Source organism: Eucyclogobius newberryi, unplaced genomic scaffold, assembly GCF_026437365.1.
Source record: "Eucyclogobius newberryi isolate DKJ021-1_F unplaced genomic scaffold, fEucNew1.0.hap1 SCAF_6, whole genome shotgun sequence".
Classification (NCBI taxonomy): Eukaryota; Metazoa; Chordata; class Actinopteri; order Gobiiformes; family Gobiidae; genus Eucyclogobius; species Eucyclogobius newberryi.
The window spans coordinates 39347374-39363181 of record NW_027316278.1 but is presented as its reverse complement, the minus strand read 5'-3'; the positions used below and the strand labels follow the sequence as shown (position 1 = coordinate 39363181).

The 15808-nt window shown below is 45.1% G+C and overlaps 1 protein-coding gene across 1 annotated transcript in view; it reads right to left on the bottom strand.

The window, feature by feature from the left end:
- Window positions 1–677: 677 nt before the first annotated feature.
- The window catches only part of pias2 (protein inhibitor of activated STAT, 2), a 44454-nt gene continuing 29323 nt past the window's right edge, over window positions 678–15808 (bottom strand). The window contains exons 8-14 of the mRNA XM_072433279.1: window positions 12412–12485; window positions 10962–11122; window positions 8541–8668; window positions 2856–3027; window positions 1909–2054; window positions 1808–1845; window positions 678–1004 (exon numbers count right to left, since the gene is read on the bottom strand). Of these exons, the coding sequence (XP_072289380.1) occupies window positions 789–1004; window positions 1808–1845; window positions 1909–2054; window positions 2856–3027; window positions 8541–8668; window positions 10962–11122; window positions 12412–12485 (935 nt within the window). The 3' untranslated portion in view covers window positions 678–788. The remainder of the gene's footprint in view (window positions 1005–1807; window positions 1846–1908; window positions 2055–2855; window positions 3028–8540; window positions 8669–10961; window positions 11123–12411; window positions 12486–15808) is intronic.

Below are 15808 nucleotides of genomic sequence, written 5' to 3'. Positions count from 1 at the left end.
GGAACGAGGCTGCAGGTGTGCAGTAGGGCACAAGGGATGATTGACATGTGGGAGGATTTATCGGCTGTCCACGAGGAAATGAGACTCAGATTTGGCGCCAAAAAATTCCTTTAAGTTTAGATGACCTGAACTAGATATTGTGAAACATTTTAAAAGTTTGGCCTCTGAGGATTAACTTATAAAGTCATGGCCAAAATCAAGATGCTCAGAGCTAGTTCTGTTTGTCACATCGAAGACTTCAAAATCAGGTACAGCACCTTTAATATTCTGCTTTCAATTCATTTTAACACAGATTTGCTCCTTTTGCAGTGTGTAGTACTATTAGTCACTTTTGCAGTGTGTAGTACTATTAGTCACTTTTGCAGTGTGTAGTACTTCTCCTGACAGAAGACGGGCACAGTATAATGGGCGGCGTGTGGGTGCGTACAGAAGTTCACCTCAGTGAGACGGGGGTGGAGCTGGTTTGGTCCGGATGGATCCTCTTAGTCCGGCTCCAGAGGTAGGCGTGTTCTGCAGTCCTGTACTTGGATGTCAAGTGGTTCATTAAATGTCCAGGTAGGGCAGGTCATGTTATCCAATAGCTTTATGTCGCCTTTAAGAGGTCATCTGTGCCATGTGCTGCTGCAGAGCGTTCACACTCGAGCCGCCGGTCACTCAGAGCAGGACTATGGCAGGACCATGGCAGGACCATGGCTGACCAATAGGACGAGTGGGTGTGTGTGCTCGTGTCTGAGCTGCACTCATAGAAAAGCACCATATTTCCAGGCGGGACAGGCCAGGCTCAGCCGTCAGTCCAATGAAATTATGTCTGAGATATTGCTCTCGGCCACGCCTCCGGAGGCTCCTCCTCCCTCTGAGATGACCCGGCTCTCATGCACGGGGCCCAACACATGTGCACTGCTGTCGTAGCGGCTGCTGGAGGCCAGGGGCCCGCTGGTACTGGCCACGGCCGCACTCTGAAGACTGCTGCTCAGATTCTCTAGGAACATGGGCGGGCGGTAATGCTGAGGAGACGAAAGAAAGAGACATAAACATGACAGTGACATCATCACCATGATTATAATATCATAATATCATAACATTATAACATGGCTGGGAAAAGTGTTGAACAATTAAAGGCGGTATGGACGATTTTTCGGCGATTTGAGAACGCATGTGGAAGTGCGCATGCGCACTCCCCCGTGTGGACTGATACAACACACATGTGCGTTTGTTTATGAGCGCAACGGAGTGCATCGCATCTCTCGTCTCCCGTAGATTTCTGTCCACTTCTGCGTCAGCTCGAACTGTCTTTCTCCGTCTTCATTTTGCCCCGTACACTGAGGGAACTATATTATGATAGATCCATGCGCTTAGGCACGCGGAAACATGAGGAGGAACCTCACGCGGCTGCAGGTGAGCAATAGGTGCGTTTTATGATTGATACGTGGCAGGACAAATGAATTATTCACGCCACGAGGAAATATGATACAAAATTTGCTGAAAAAAATCGTCCATACCACCTTTAAGCCAGACGATTCATCAGTTTGAGTGAATTATTTTTGTTATAAAGTGATAATAGATCAATAAACCCTTTGAAGTGTGAACAAATATTCAACATTTCAGAATGGAGTGAAAATTAATAAATTAAATGTAGAAACAGGGATCGTCCCCTCGGCGACGGCAGTGATGAGTCTTTAATAATACTTACATATAAATTATAATAAAATGCAGGCAAGATGATGAATGAATAAAAATAATTCACACAAACTGAGGAAGCTCGTCTGGCATGTTAGCATGTTAGCATGTTAGCTCTGGTGTGTTGTACCTGAGGATCAGTCTGAATGAGGGAGAACAGGTCCAGGCCTAAACAGAGAGAATGGTCAGTGATGGGACACACGCACTTAAGGGCCCCGGATGAACACTCACTCTGTATGTCTGTGGGGATGGAGGCCAATGTGGAGGGGTGGAACGGCACTGCGTAATCTGCCAGACTAGAGCTCAGCTGGTACGGGTCCAAAGAAGACACCTGCACTGGAGGCATCCGCACCGAGGGCGGCTGATAGGCCAGGACACTGCCATGAGACAGAGACAGGGACAGGGACAGAGACGGGGACAGAGACAGAGAGACATGTTAAACCAGGGTCTGCAACAGCACTCACTGCACTTACTGCACATGCTGAGAGGACATGTGTTACTAGGCGGGCTTCACCTCAAATATTTTCCTTGACTAATCTGATTGTGTGTCCATTGTCTTAACATAATTCACTTTGTAAGTCCAGTCTTGTGTTTCTGATTCCTTTTTTGCACACGTAAACCTTTTAAATAAAGCTTTGATCCGTAGTGCCTGTCAGTCCCTGTCAGTCCCTGTCAGTCCCTGGCCACACAGACCTCGACATCAAAAACTCCACTGTCCCTGAGATGGTCCAGCCCATCTCTGCAGAAATGGGAATTCCAAAAACTAATGTTTTATTCAGCTTATTCTGCCGTCCACGGATCAGCGCTCTGTCCACTTCAGTGAAGAAGTAGATTCATTTGTGTAAAAATATCCACGTTCTTATTCACGTTCACACTTATCTTCTGTCTTTGATCCATGTGTGTGTTGTGTGGCTCTCAGACGTTAAAGTTAAGACTCTTTGAGCCTTTAAACTGCTGTGACTCCAGGTCTTTGTGTCTTTGTGTCCTTAGTGTCCAGAGCAGCCCTCGTCAGTGACCTCGTCTCAGTTCTACTTTAAATGTGAATTAATCCTTTATACTAACCTATATTGAAGGATTTAATATAATGTGTTTCAGTTTTGGGATGCCACTGGCATCAGAAGACTAAAACACATTATTTGAACGCCTCCTTGTTCCCAGAAAGCTGTGCGGTGCTCTACCTCTTGGGGTGCAGCTCGGGCTCCTGGCTCTTGATGTAGGCACAGCGCTTCTTGAGGGGCGGCTCGCTCTCCTCTTCGTCAGAGCTGTCCGCCGTCAGGTCGATCACGTCGGCCTTCTTCACGGCGCAGGAGTCCGAGGGGGCGGGGCCTGCGTGCCGGACAGGAGCTGAGGCTGACGCAGACACACGCACACGCACACGCACGCAAACACACAAACACACAAGACACACACACACAAGACACACACACACACACACACACAAGACACACACAAGACACACACACACACACACACACACACAAGACACACACACACACACACAAGACACACACAAGACACACACACACACACACAAGACACACACAAGACACACACACACACGCACACACACGCACACACACACACACACACAAGACACACACACACACACACAAGACACACACACACACGCACACACACACACACACACAAGACACACACACACACACACAAGACACACACACACACACAAGACACACAAGACACACACAGACACGCACACACACACACACACACACAAGACACACACACACACAAGACACACACAGACACGCACGCACACACACACACACACACAAGACACACAAGACACACACAGACACGCACACACACACACACACACACAAGACACACACACACACAAGACACACACAGACACGCACACAGACACGCACACACACACACACACACACACACAGACAAGACACAGACACAGACGACACACACACAGACAAGACACACACACACACACACAGACAGACACACACACACAAGACACACACACACACAAGACACACACAGACACGCACACAGACACGCACACACACACACACACACACACACAGACAAGACACAGACACAGACGACACACACGACACACACACAGACAAGACACACACACACACACACAGACAGACAGACAGACACACACACACAGACACAGCACAATGTCAATGTCATGAAGTCCTGAATCTAGCACTGTCACCGGCTCCAGCACAAAAGGATCAGTCACTATTTTTTATATCAACTGACTAATTGCTAGAAGCTCACGGATGACAGCTGTGGAGTTTGTGCATTTGTGTGTTCTAATGCACAGGAACTTAAAACTATTTAGAGGGACAAATATAGGTTACACCATACAGCAAATGGACTGGGCTGAGAAAAAAGTGTTTTGGAAAAAAAAAAAGGTGTTCAATTGTATCACCAAAGCGCCTAAAAAAGCACTGATCACTCGTCAATCGATCGTCAATAACGGCATGACACATGTAAGACGCTGTGTTGACGTGACGAGGTCCTGCTGCTGCTCGCGTCAGCCACCAGAGGGCGGGAGGAGCCACCGGGAGAGCGGGAGGAGCCACCGGGGGAGCGGGAGGAGCCACCGGGAGGAGCCCCTCGTGGCCTCCGCTCTCCCGTTTTCACCTCGAGGATGTGAATTTCAAAGGGGTCAAAGTCACTCATGTCCAGGACAAGACGTGTTGTGCGTGAGAAGTTATTCTGATACAAACAGCTCATCGTCATGACGACTCCGGTGGTGATATGCAACTTGTGAGTGTAAAGACAATTCATATGTAAATGAGACTCATCTGATGATGATGGGGAAGAAAGTTGCAAATAAGGTCTGACTTGGTGTTGAGTAAAACAATTTTTTTATTTGCAAGTTTTGTTTTATTTAGAAAAAAATTAAGTTAATTTGTTAGTTAAAAAAAAAGAAAAGAATATTTACAAATACATTTGAAATAAATAATCTTGTTCAATCAATGGAAAATATTGATTGTTCGTCACTTTCATGTTTTGCTATGTAAATTATCAAATTGCTGTACAAATTTGAAAAAAAACAATGGACTGTTTAGCAGCTGCTGCTGTACAAGAGAAAGTCCAGTGGCGTGCGGTCAGGGCAGTCAGTGATAAGCCAATAAAATCTAAAATTACACACAACTATATGAATTGTTCTCAAATATATCCAAATAAGACCGTATTCCCCTCACTTCTGCACTGTTAAAGTGTGAAGACATGAAATAAAAACTGGGAACAACCTGTTTATGTTGCATTTGTGTCTTTTTTTTTAAAATGTGTTATGAAAGTATCGGATCGGGACTCGGTATCGGCAGATACTCAAAATCAGATGACTCGGAATCGGATCGGGGCCAAAAAAACCTGATCGGGACGTCCCTAGCTGCAGCCCTACAGTCCACAGAGCACCACCTGGTGGTGAGTTGGATCCTCTGGTGGAGGAGGAAGCCAGACAGACTTGGCAGACCCAAGCGCATTGTGAGGGTCTGTTGGGAACGTCTTGCGGAGCCCTCGGTCAGCAGGGTCTTCTACTCACACCTCCGGGAGAGCTTCTCCCAGATCCCGGGGGAGGCTGGGGACATGGAGTCCGAGTGGACCATGTTCTCCACCTCCCGGAGCTGTAGTCGCAAGGTCTCGGGTGCCTGTCACGGCTGCAACCGCCTGAACCTGGTGGTGGACACCGGAAGTAAGGGATGTCGTCAGGCGGAAGAAGGAGGCCTATCGTGAGGCAGTTGACAGGTATCGGCGGGCCAGGTGTACTGCAGCTTGTGCTGTTGCAGAGGCAAAAACCCAGGGTTGGGAGGAGTTCGGGGAGGCCACGGAGGAGGACTATAGGTCGGCCCCAAAGACATTCTGGCAAACCGTCAGGCGCCTCAGGAGGGGGAAGCAGCACCGTTTATGGTGCGGGTGGAGACCTGCTGACCTCGACTGGGGATGTCGTTGGACGGTGGAATGAATACTTTAAAGACCTACCACTGTCAAGTCTTCTGAAGAAGAAGCAGAGACAAAGGACTCGGAGGCTGACTCGTCCATGACTCAAGCCGAAATCCCTGAGGTTGTTGGCAAACTCCGTCGGTGGCAGGGCTCCGGGGCGGATGAGATCCGGACAGAGTACCTAAAGTCTCTGGATGTTGTAGGACTGTGTCCTGGTTGACACATCTCTGCAACATCGCGGGGCGGTCGGAGACAATATCTCTGGACTGGCAGACCAGGGTAGGGTCACAAGAACCAGCACCTCCAAATCAGGCCATGGTTCTCAACCGGAAAAAGGTGGCTTGCCCTCTCCAGGTGGGTGGGGAGTCCTTTGAACGTGAGATTGACAGTTGGATCGGTGCAGCAGCTGCAGTGATGCAGTCGCTGCATCGACTGTTGTGGTGAAGAAGGAGCTGAGTCCAAAGACAAAGCTCTCAATTTACCGGTCAATCAATATTCCTACCCTCACCTATGGTCATGAGCTTTGGGTAATGTCCCACCGGGAAGAGGCCCCAGGGAAGACCCGCCTCGGGATCCCCCTGGAGGAGTTTGAGGAAGTGTCTTGGGATAGGGAAGTCTGGGAGTGCCTGCTTAGACTGCTGCCCCCGCGACCCGGCCCCGGATAAGCAGAAGAAGATGGATGGATAAACTTGTTTTTACCATTTTACTGCCTGGTTAGTCTCCTCTTTAAGGGAATAATTAACCGTTAATCCATTAATTAAATTATTATTATTTATCATTATTAAAGCTACACGTGGCGATAAAGGCCCTCGCCCCCAGTGACCGTGGGGTACGAGCCACCTTGAAGAGCACACCTCTGATCCCCCTCTGATCATCCGTCCCACACAAACAGTACCAACTTTATACTACTTCATTCAACATGTTCACGACCGCACGGTTCGAGATCGTTATGTCCCCACTGGCTTTTATGTTCAGTGTGACGTGGAGAATAAATGTGCCAAACTTTAACTGTTCAAGACAAAGTACATGTTTTAATCTGATTCAAAATGCTAAACGTAAACCAAAACACATGTAAGTCTATGGCAGTGTTTGTCATGTTGCCATGGTAATATAGTTGCAGCTAGAGGTGGTAATATAGTTGCAGCTAGAGGTATGCAGTCATTGGCTTTTTTTATTCAGAATGGCAAGAAATTAAGATAAATTTGTCATAAGTTTTGGAGCAGGACCACACCGCTTTCATGCCCCTTCCCGCAGCTAATCTATTCAGGTGTTCAGGTCACACACATCAGCGTTCGTGACATCGTGCCCCTCCCTCTTCTAATTATGATTCAAATTCATGTCAATAAACACTTTGTAACGTGGCTGGGGATGTGGTCATTGCATGTCTGGCCCAAATCTAATTTGTCTATGTCAAAGTACATTTTTTCATCCCTTTCAAAATGCTTGTAAACCAAAACGCATGTTAATCAATGACAATATTTGTCAGGTTGTCATGGTAACATGCGTGCAGATGGAGGTATGCCATCCTTGGCTTTTTCGATCAGAATGGTAAGAATTCTGTGCCGGGAAACAGAACATCTCATGCCAGAGATACAGAGTTTTAACACCTAAAAAAGTTGCAATGGGTTAGGCCAACTCTGTGGGTTAGGCCAACTCTGTGGGTTAGGCCAACTCTGTGGGTTAGGCCAACTCTGTGGGTTAGGCCAACTCTGTGGGTTAGGCTAACTCTGTGGGTTAGGCCAACTCTGTGGGTTAGGCCAACTCTGTGGGTTAGGCCAACTCTGTGGGTTAGGCCAACTCTGTGGGTTAGGCCAACTCTGTGGGTTAGGCCAACTCTGTGGGTTAGGCTAACTCTGTGGGTTAGGCTAACTCTGTGGGTTAGGCCAACTCTGTGGGTTAGGCCAACTCTGTGGGTTAGGCCAACTCTGTGGGTTAGGCCAACTCTGTGGGTTAGGCCAACTCTGTGGGTTAGGCCAACTCTGTGGGTTAGGCCAACTCTGTGGGTTAGGCCAACTCTGTGGGTTAGGCCAACTCTGTGGGTTAGGCCAACTCTGTGGGTTAGGCCAACTCTGTGGGTTAGGCTAACTCTGTGGGTTAGGCCAACTCTGTGGGTTAGGCCAACTCTGTGGGTTAGGCCAAACTCTGTGGGTTAGGCTAACTCTGTGGGTTAGGCTAACTCTGTGGGTTAGGCCAACTCTGTGGGTTAGGCCAACTCTGTGGGTTAGGCTAACTCTGTGGGTTAGGCCAACTCTGTGGGTTAGGCTAACTCTAACCCTAACCCATTTTTGTTAACGAGCTTACCACGCCCACATTTGGAATTGTATAAAAAACGAAATAATTACTAATAATTACTAGTTGCACATGTGTGTAGTTCATTTTGATTTCAAGCCTTTTGACTGAAAATCCAAGGTGGAAAAATATTATCTTTACCCTAAAAATCTTTACCCTGCGACTCTTTAAAAGTGCTTTATTCAACCAGTAAAAACATGTACAATAGGCTCCTCCCATGAAAAAGAATTACAGCTCAGTGTTCAGCCTGCCCGGGGACTACAAATGAACATTATTACTTGATCTGCAACTGGTACAATGCATCTCTCCTGTCAAGGTTAATGTATATTGTGTCCTGAGGATATGAGGGAAATATTTTCTGTTGATACAGTAGTCTTAAACAAGAGTTGATAAATGTATATTATTAGTTGTTGGCCTACCAAAGTGATTTATCTAGGTCTATAACCTCAAAATCAAATCAAACATAAGATGTGAGGCTACATTAGCACTTTGGGGTAGCCTACTTTTTATGTTTGGCTGTTGCGATTGCCACTTGTTATTTTAAATGTCTGAAAAAGGTTGTTAACTGAGGTGAGTGCACTTGGAATCCTCTTTGCATGTAAACATAGTGACTGTCGACCTGGTCCACTCACCCTCTACTTTGGCAACAGCCTGCAACTTGAGGGCCTCTTTCTTGGGTCTCATGGGACACCACGTGCCGTCCTCCTGGAACTTGATCTCGTCCACATCTGTGCAGTCGTTCAGGATCTCCAAGAACAGCCTGAAACAGACAGACACAAGCTCATCACTGCCTGAAAAGAACAGCATCATCACAGATGAAAAGGACCAGAAGATTGAAAAAAACTAAAATTAAATCAAACAAAGGCAAAAAAACAACATTACCGGATGTGGCTGGACACACTCACAATACCACACTCACAATACCACACTCACAATACCACACTCACAATACCACACTCACAATACCACACTCACAATACCACACTCACAATACCACACTCACAATACCACACTCACAATACCACACTCACAATACCACACTCACAATACCACACTCACAATACCACACACACAATACCACACATACAATACCACACTCACAATACCACACTCACAATACCACACTCACAATACCACACTCACAATACCACACTCATAATACCACACTCATAATACCACACTCACAATACCACACATACAATACCACACTCACAATACCACACTCACAATACCACACTCACAATACCACACTCACAATACCACACTCACAATACCACACTCACAATACCACACTCACAATACCACACTCACAATACCACACACACAATACCACACTCACAATACCACACTCACAATACCACACTCACAATACCACACTCACAATACCACACTCACAATACCACACTCACAATACCACACTCACAATACCACACTCACAATACCACACTCACAATACCACACTCACAATACCACACTCACAATACCACACTCACAATACCACACATACAATACCACACTCACAATACCACACTCACAATACCACACTCACAATACCACACATACAATACCACACATACAATACCACACTCACAATACCACACATACAATACCACACATTTCACACGCGAAATTTGCGCTGGAAAAGACGTAAACACTGCGATGCGCCGCCGTCAATAGCGCACACGGACCTTAATTAGCGACGCACGCGTCTTCCGGGCATAAGTTGAAGCCGGCATATGTTGAAGCCGCAGTGTTATTACAGACTATCTCCTTTCCTCGAATCTCCAAACTGATGGGCGGTGGGACGAAATACACGTCCAAAAGGCTGACGAGATCAGAAAACGTGGTGCGTAAAATCTTGTAGGCGCGCACAGAAAAAAATGGCTCTTCATTGCATGAGAAAGGTGAAGACTCTGTCTGGGTGCTTCCTAAAACCCACCCACTGTTCGAAAGCTTGGCCCATTGGCTAGAATAATATGTCAATCAAAATGTTCCATGTCACCGTTTTAGCATGCTAGGACAGCTGAAAGACTCAACAGGCATGCGCAAGAAAGGGACAAAATGGAGGCGCAAGTTATATTCAAAGGAATGTGCCAGACGAAAGTGTGAGGAAAACTAACAAACCCAGCGGCATTTTGTATCCAGAGCAGGTGTTTTGATATGGACGGAGAAATGTGCCGCACAAGCTTTATTTGTGAATGTTTACTGGACTATTTCTTCAAATGGGATAACTTCAGGAAAAATATAAGTGGATATTGTTTTTCTGTGGATTATTACGGACAGAATGAGTTCAGCTACTGATGGTCAGAACCGGAATACAAGAAATGAGTTATGGAAAAGTTGAGTTTTATCATTGTTGAGAAAATAATCTTTGAAACGATGTATAGCTTGCTGGTATTGACAATAAAAATAAGTGATGATGCAATAGAAGGTCTAAAGTTTTGATTTTGCCCGCGCTCAGGCTGGTGGGAGTAAAGACGTTAATAATCATGTCAAAAAGTTGCCAGTTTGCACTGCTAGTTTTTGCACTCTGACTAAAGTGTAAATTGTGTGTATATATTCAAAATGTATAGTATAGTATAGTATATGTTTATTTTTATTTTATTTGGTCAACACAATTTTCATTCATACCTTATATTTATTGTTTGATATTTTGATTTTGCATTTGTTGTTTCATGTTGCACCTTTTCACCAAAGCAAGTTCTTAGTTTGTGAATCCTGTTTTTATTCACCGACAATGGCAATAAACCTTTTTTCTGATTCTGAAACGTGTAATTATCAATGTTTTAACTGTTAAAGCTCGGGTAAACTGGTAACGTTAACATAATTAAGAGTGCTTTATTAATCAGTGCATTCAAAATACACTGTCAGAGTCACTGCCACGTGTTCTCTTGTAATGCACAGTGGGGCCAATTATAACAATTCAAACATTGTTGAAAATATGCAATGTAGATTAAGTGTAGTGAACAGTGAACAGAAGTCAAATCACTATCACAATTCATACAAAATGTCACAATAGACAAAGTGATGAGGATGGCGCCGCTGGCTCGTACCCGTCGATGATAAGGCTCTCGTACGTGGCCTTCTTGTCGCACACGGGGCAGATCCATGACGCTTTCTTCTCGTTCATCTGGAGGTACAACGCCGCGTCGAAGCATTGAAGGTGAGAGCAGGTCACGGCTCGGCAGGGCACAGTCAGCCGCATTTTACCCAGCTGCCCCAGACAGACAAATGGCATGGTTAGCAATACACTGAGGGCTATAAAAGACCATTCTGGACACGCTAAACTGCTTAACATATTCTAGTAAAAATCAGGCATAAAAGCTCAAATTTGTACAAATGTTAGAGGCAAGATTTTTAAGTTGAAGCATCGAAGCAATTTAGCCACATTAGCCATGTGCCACATTATAGCATTAGGCCCGATTAGCACTGAAATATCCTACACTAGAGCTTCTCAAAGTGTAGGGTGCGTCTGTTTAGGGGGGCAGAGAGAATTGTAGGAAATGTGTCCACATTAGTTGTGATGGACGTGTTTTCAGCAGACAAACGCCAACAGGGGGTTAAACTCTAAATACTGGAGTGCAGGGGATGAGTGAGGCAGCCTGCGCTCTTTAACTCTCCGCAACCTTTTCTCACTCCCTAAACCTCTGCTCCTCTACACTCATGTCCTTCCTCCCCCTCCAGAATCTAACTCACTCCACTAACTGAACGCTCATTTGATGATACAAAGCAAAGCTGAAGAATATGTTGCGTGTGTATTGCGTGTGTAGGTGCCTCCTTTCCACTTTAATCCCATGCGCTTTTAGCGCTAAAAGTGAAACATGAGCACAGCAATAAGTTAGCGCCGCAGGAGCAGTGTTTTGGTGACGCAGACCTCGGGTGATAGAAGTGATCCACAGTGACCTGCAGTAACACAAGTACATCTTCTCCTTGTAACAGACTTTCATAAAGCGCCAGTTCTCCGCTGTCTCAGAGGTGACTGACCAGAGCTGAGAGGAGGAGAAACAAAGGGAGAGAAGAGGGTGTGGAGCAGCACTCAGAAAGTCCAGGAGGCCTTTATTTGCAAAGCAATGAGGCTTTGTGTTGTGCCAGTGCGTGGTTCATGTACAAAGACAGTCACAGTCATTGAAAGCTTATTTAATGGCAATGACACTGGCACCAACAATAAATTGCATTTATAATACTAAAATCTCATTCTTGTCATTTCAGGTTTATTAACGCGGCCATATAGTGAAATAGCCATTTTATTGTTTTACCATTTTCACGTTTAATACTTTATACATTCTCAAGACTATGGGGGGCAAGGATACAATTTCATCCCCTTAGGGGGACAAACCAGAAAAAGGTTAAAAGGCACTGTCCTAAACTAAGAAAGAAGAATTATGTTAAATATCTTTAACCCAAAAAATATTTACCAAGAGCCAAAGACTAAGACACAAAAGCGCACATTCTCCAGAGTTTGCTTCATGTGTGTGTGGGAGGTGAGAGCGTTTGGACATTTACCGGACACATGAGGGACACACGCAGACTTGTTGTAGCCACCTCACTGTCTGGGTCAGCAGTCAGCTTCTCTTTTACTGTAACACAGAGATCCACATCGTTAGAGCACCATCCAAAAAGGGACGCACACAAAAACAAGGGACTTCATAAACACCACCAGTCCAAATAGACTTCACATTATTTTGTTGATTAGGCCGCCCCAAATAAATTGTATGTTTGCTGTAACCCGACCCAACATTTTTCAAGTGGGTCGGTCGGTAAATTCTCTTTTTTTTTTACTTTGAAGGCTAAAAAAAAGATCAAAATCATCGTCCTTTTTGGACCCGCAGTGACCGCCAGGGGTCAGGTTTCAACAGTCCAGGGGTCAGGCTTCAACAGTCCAGGGGTCAGGCTTCAACAATCCAGGGGTCAGGCTTCAACAGTCCAGGGGTCAGGCTTCAACAATCCAGGGGTCAGGCTTCAACAGTCCAGGGGTCAGGCTTCAACAGTCCAGGGGTCAGGCTTCAACAGTCCAGGGGTCAGGCTTCAACAATCCAGGGGTCAGGCTTCAACAGTCCAGGGGTCAGGCTTCAACAGTCCAGGGGTCAGGCTTCAACAGTCCAGGGGTCAGGCTTCAACAGTCCAGGGGTCAGGCTTTAACAGTCCAGGGGTCAGGCTTCAACCTGATCGGGAGACTAAATCTCCAGATTTTAAGATATTTCAATCGACCTTTTGTACATCGTTATCCTTTATTTTGGTAGCGAAAGCGAGCGGGGGGAACATGCGGGGGACACGGGCGCCGCCATGTTTTTGTGATCACGCTGCTGGGCGTGTTTCAATCCCAGAATGCAAAGCGCGAAAGTGCGCAGGTCAAATTTAATATGAAATCGACACCATGATGAAGAACGACGTGAGCGGTCAGGGCGGACAAAACCAGTGGCGCCGACAATGACATACCATCAAAAAAAAGAAATACAGGTTAAATCCTGCATGGTCTGTTCTATACAGAAGCATATGGAGGACTGAAAATGTTTACCGATTTGCGTCGTGCAAACAGATTTTTTTGCTCAGCCTTATTTAGGTTTGCCTGCCTGCCTGGAAAGACACAGCCAACCAGCCCCCCCTCGCCCTAACAGACTCCCAAATTCCTTCCACTTCCTCTGCACCACCATCACCCAGGGCCTCAAGTGGGGGCCCACAATCAGCTCCTCATCAAGAAGACCCAGCAGAGGATGTACTTCCTGCAGCAGCTGAAGAAAGACAAGCTGCCAGAGCAGATGATGGTGCAGTTCTACACGGCCATCATTGAGTCCATCCTCACCTCCTCCATCACCTCCTCCATCACATCCTTCATCACCTCCTCCATCACCGTGTGGTACGCTGGAGCCACAGCCAGGGACAAACAGAGACTACAGCGCCCTCTGCTGAGAAGGTGATCGGCTGCAGACTTCCATCTCTGCAGGACCTGTACGTCTCCAGGACTCTGGGACGAGCAGGTCGGATCACAGCCGACCCTTCTCACCCTGGACTATTTCATTCAATAATTTTATTTATTTAGACAGGGAAAACCCAATGAGAAAAGTTATTTTTCATGGTCCAAGTTAAAACTCAACACAAAATAAACAAACAAACAGGATACTAAAACACAAATCAACAAGTGCATTGGCACTGAGGGTCGTCCTTGACCATTAAATGATTTAATTTAAAAAGTCTGTGTTTTGTTCCACAGGAGGGACAAAGTTGACGAAAGCCTTTTTTCCTGTCTCCGAGTTGAAACTATGGGATTTTAAAATAAAAATGTCCCGAGACCTCAAACGGTGAATACCTGAACTCATGTGCAATAGACCTTATGAATATTCAGGCAAAATGCCAACTAGAGCCTTATCCACAAACAAAAGGCAGAGCTGTTCTCTTCTTACAGTCAATAATTGCAATCCTACTTTAGAATATAATTCACAGAGGTGAGTTCTGCATCCTTCTGTAATGAACCTTAGAGCTGAGCCTCAGAGCTGAGCCTCAGAGCTGAACCTTAGAGCTGAGCCTCAGAGCTGAACCTTAGAGCTGAACCTTAGAGCTGAACCTCAGAGCTGAACCTTAGAGCTGAACCTTAGAGCTGAACCTCAGAGCTGAACCTTAGAGCTGAACCTCAGAGCTGAACCTTAGAGCTGAACCTCAGAGCTGAACCTTAGAGCTGAACCTTAGAGCTGAACCTTAGAGCTGAACCTCAGAGCTGAACCTTAGAGCTGAACCTTAGAGCTGAACCTTAGAGCTGAACCTCAGAGCTGAACCTTAGAGCTGAACCTCAGAGCTGAACCTTAGAGCTGAACCTCAGAGCTGAACCTCAGAGCTGAACCTTAGAGCTGAACCTCAGAGCTGAACCTCAGAGCTGAACCTCAGAATGTCTGCTCCAGTGGACTTTTCTGATATATAGAGAGCAACATACTTGATACTTCATACTGTGTATTTAATACTTCATACTGTGTATTTAATACTTCATACAGTGTATTTAATACTTCATACAGTGTATTTAATACTTCATACTGTGTATTTAATACTTCATACTGTACTTCATACTGTGTATTTAAGTATTTAATACTTCATACTGCACTTCATACTGTGTATTTAATACTTCATACTGTGTATTTAATACTTCATACTGTACATCATACTGTGTATTTAATACTTCATACTGTGTATTTAATACTGTGTATTTAATACTTCATGCTGTGTATTTAATACTTCATACTGTGTATTTAATACTTCATACTGTGTATTTAATACTTCATACTGTACATCATACTGTGTATTTAATACTTCATACTGCACTTCATACTGTGTATTTAATACTTCATACTGTGTATTTAATACTTCATACTGCACTTCATACTGTGTATTTAATACTTCATACTGTGTATGTAATACTTCATACTGTGTATTTAATACTGTGTATTTAATACTTCATACTGTGTATTGAATACTTCATACTGTGTCAAGGGCTTCAGGGACAATACTTGATCAGGTCTTTCATGTATTGTGGAAACATCAACAGCATCAAAGATATTTCCAGCGTGAACAAAGTGCTGATTAAACGCATCACAATATTTTTTTTTTGTCGTCAAGCAGATTGAATCTTTAATCATTTAATTAGGTGAAGAGGGAGAAGAATTTTGTGACAAGGATTTAACTGATTTAATTTGACAGAATTGCCTGTGACTCAGTGAAAGTTCTGACGTGTTCAGATGTTTCAGCTTCACGAACAGAAGAGACATATTTATTGCACTTATGACTTAACTGCTGATGGTTTGGTTGCCGTGGTTTCTGCCCAGGCTTTATCACACTCTCGAGATAATGCAGCGATGTCTGGACAGAACCAGGGATTATTCTTATTTTTGACCCTGACTCGTTTAAGAGAGGCGTGGGT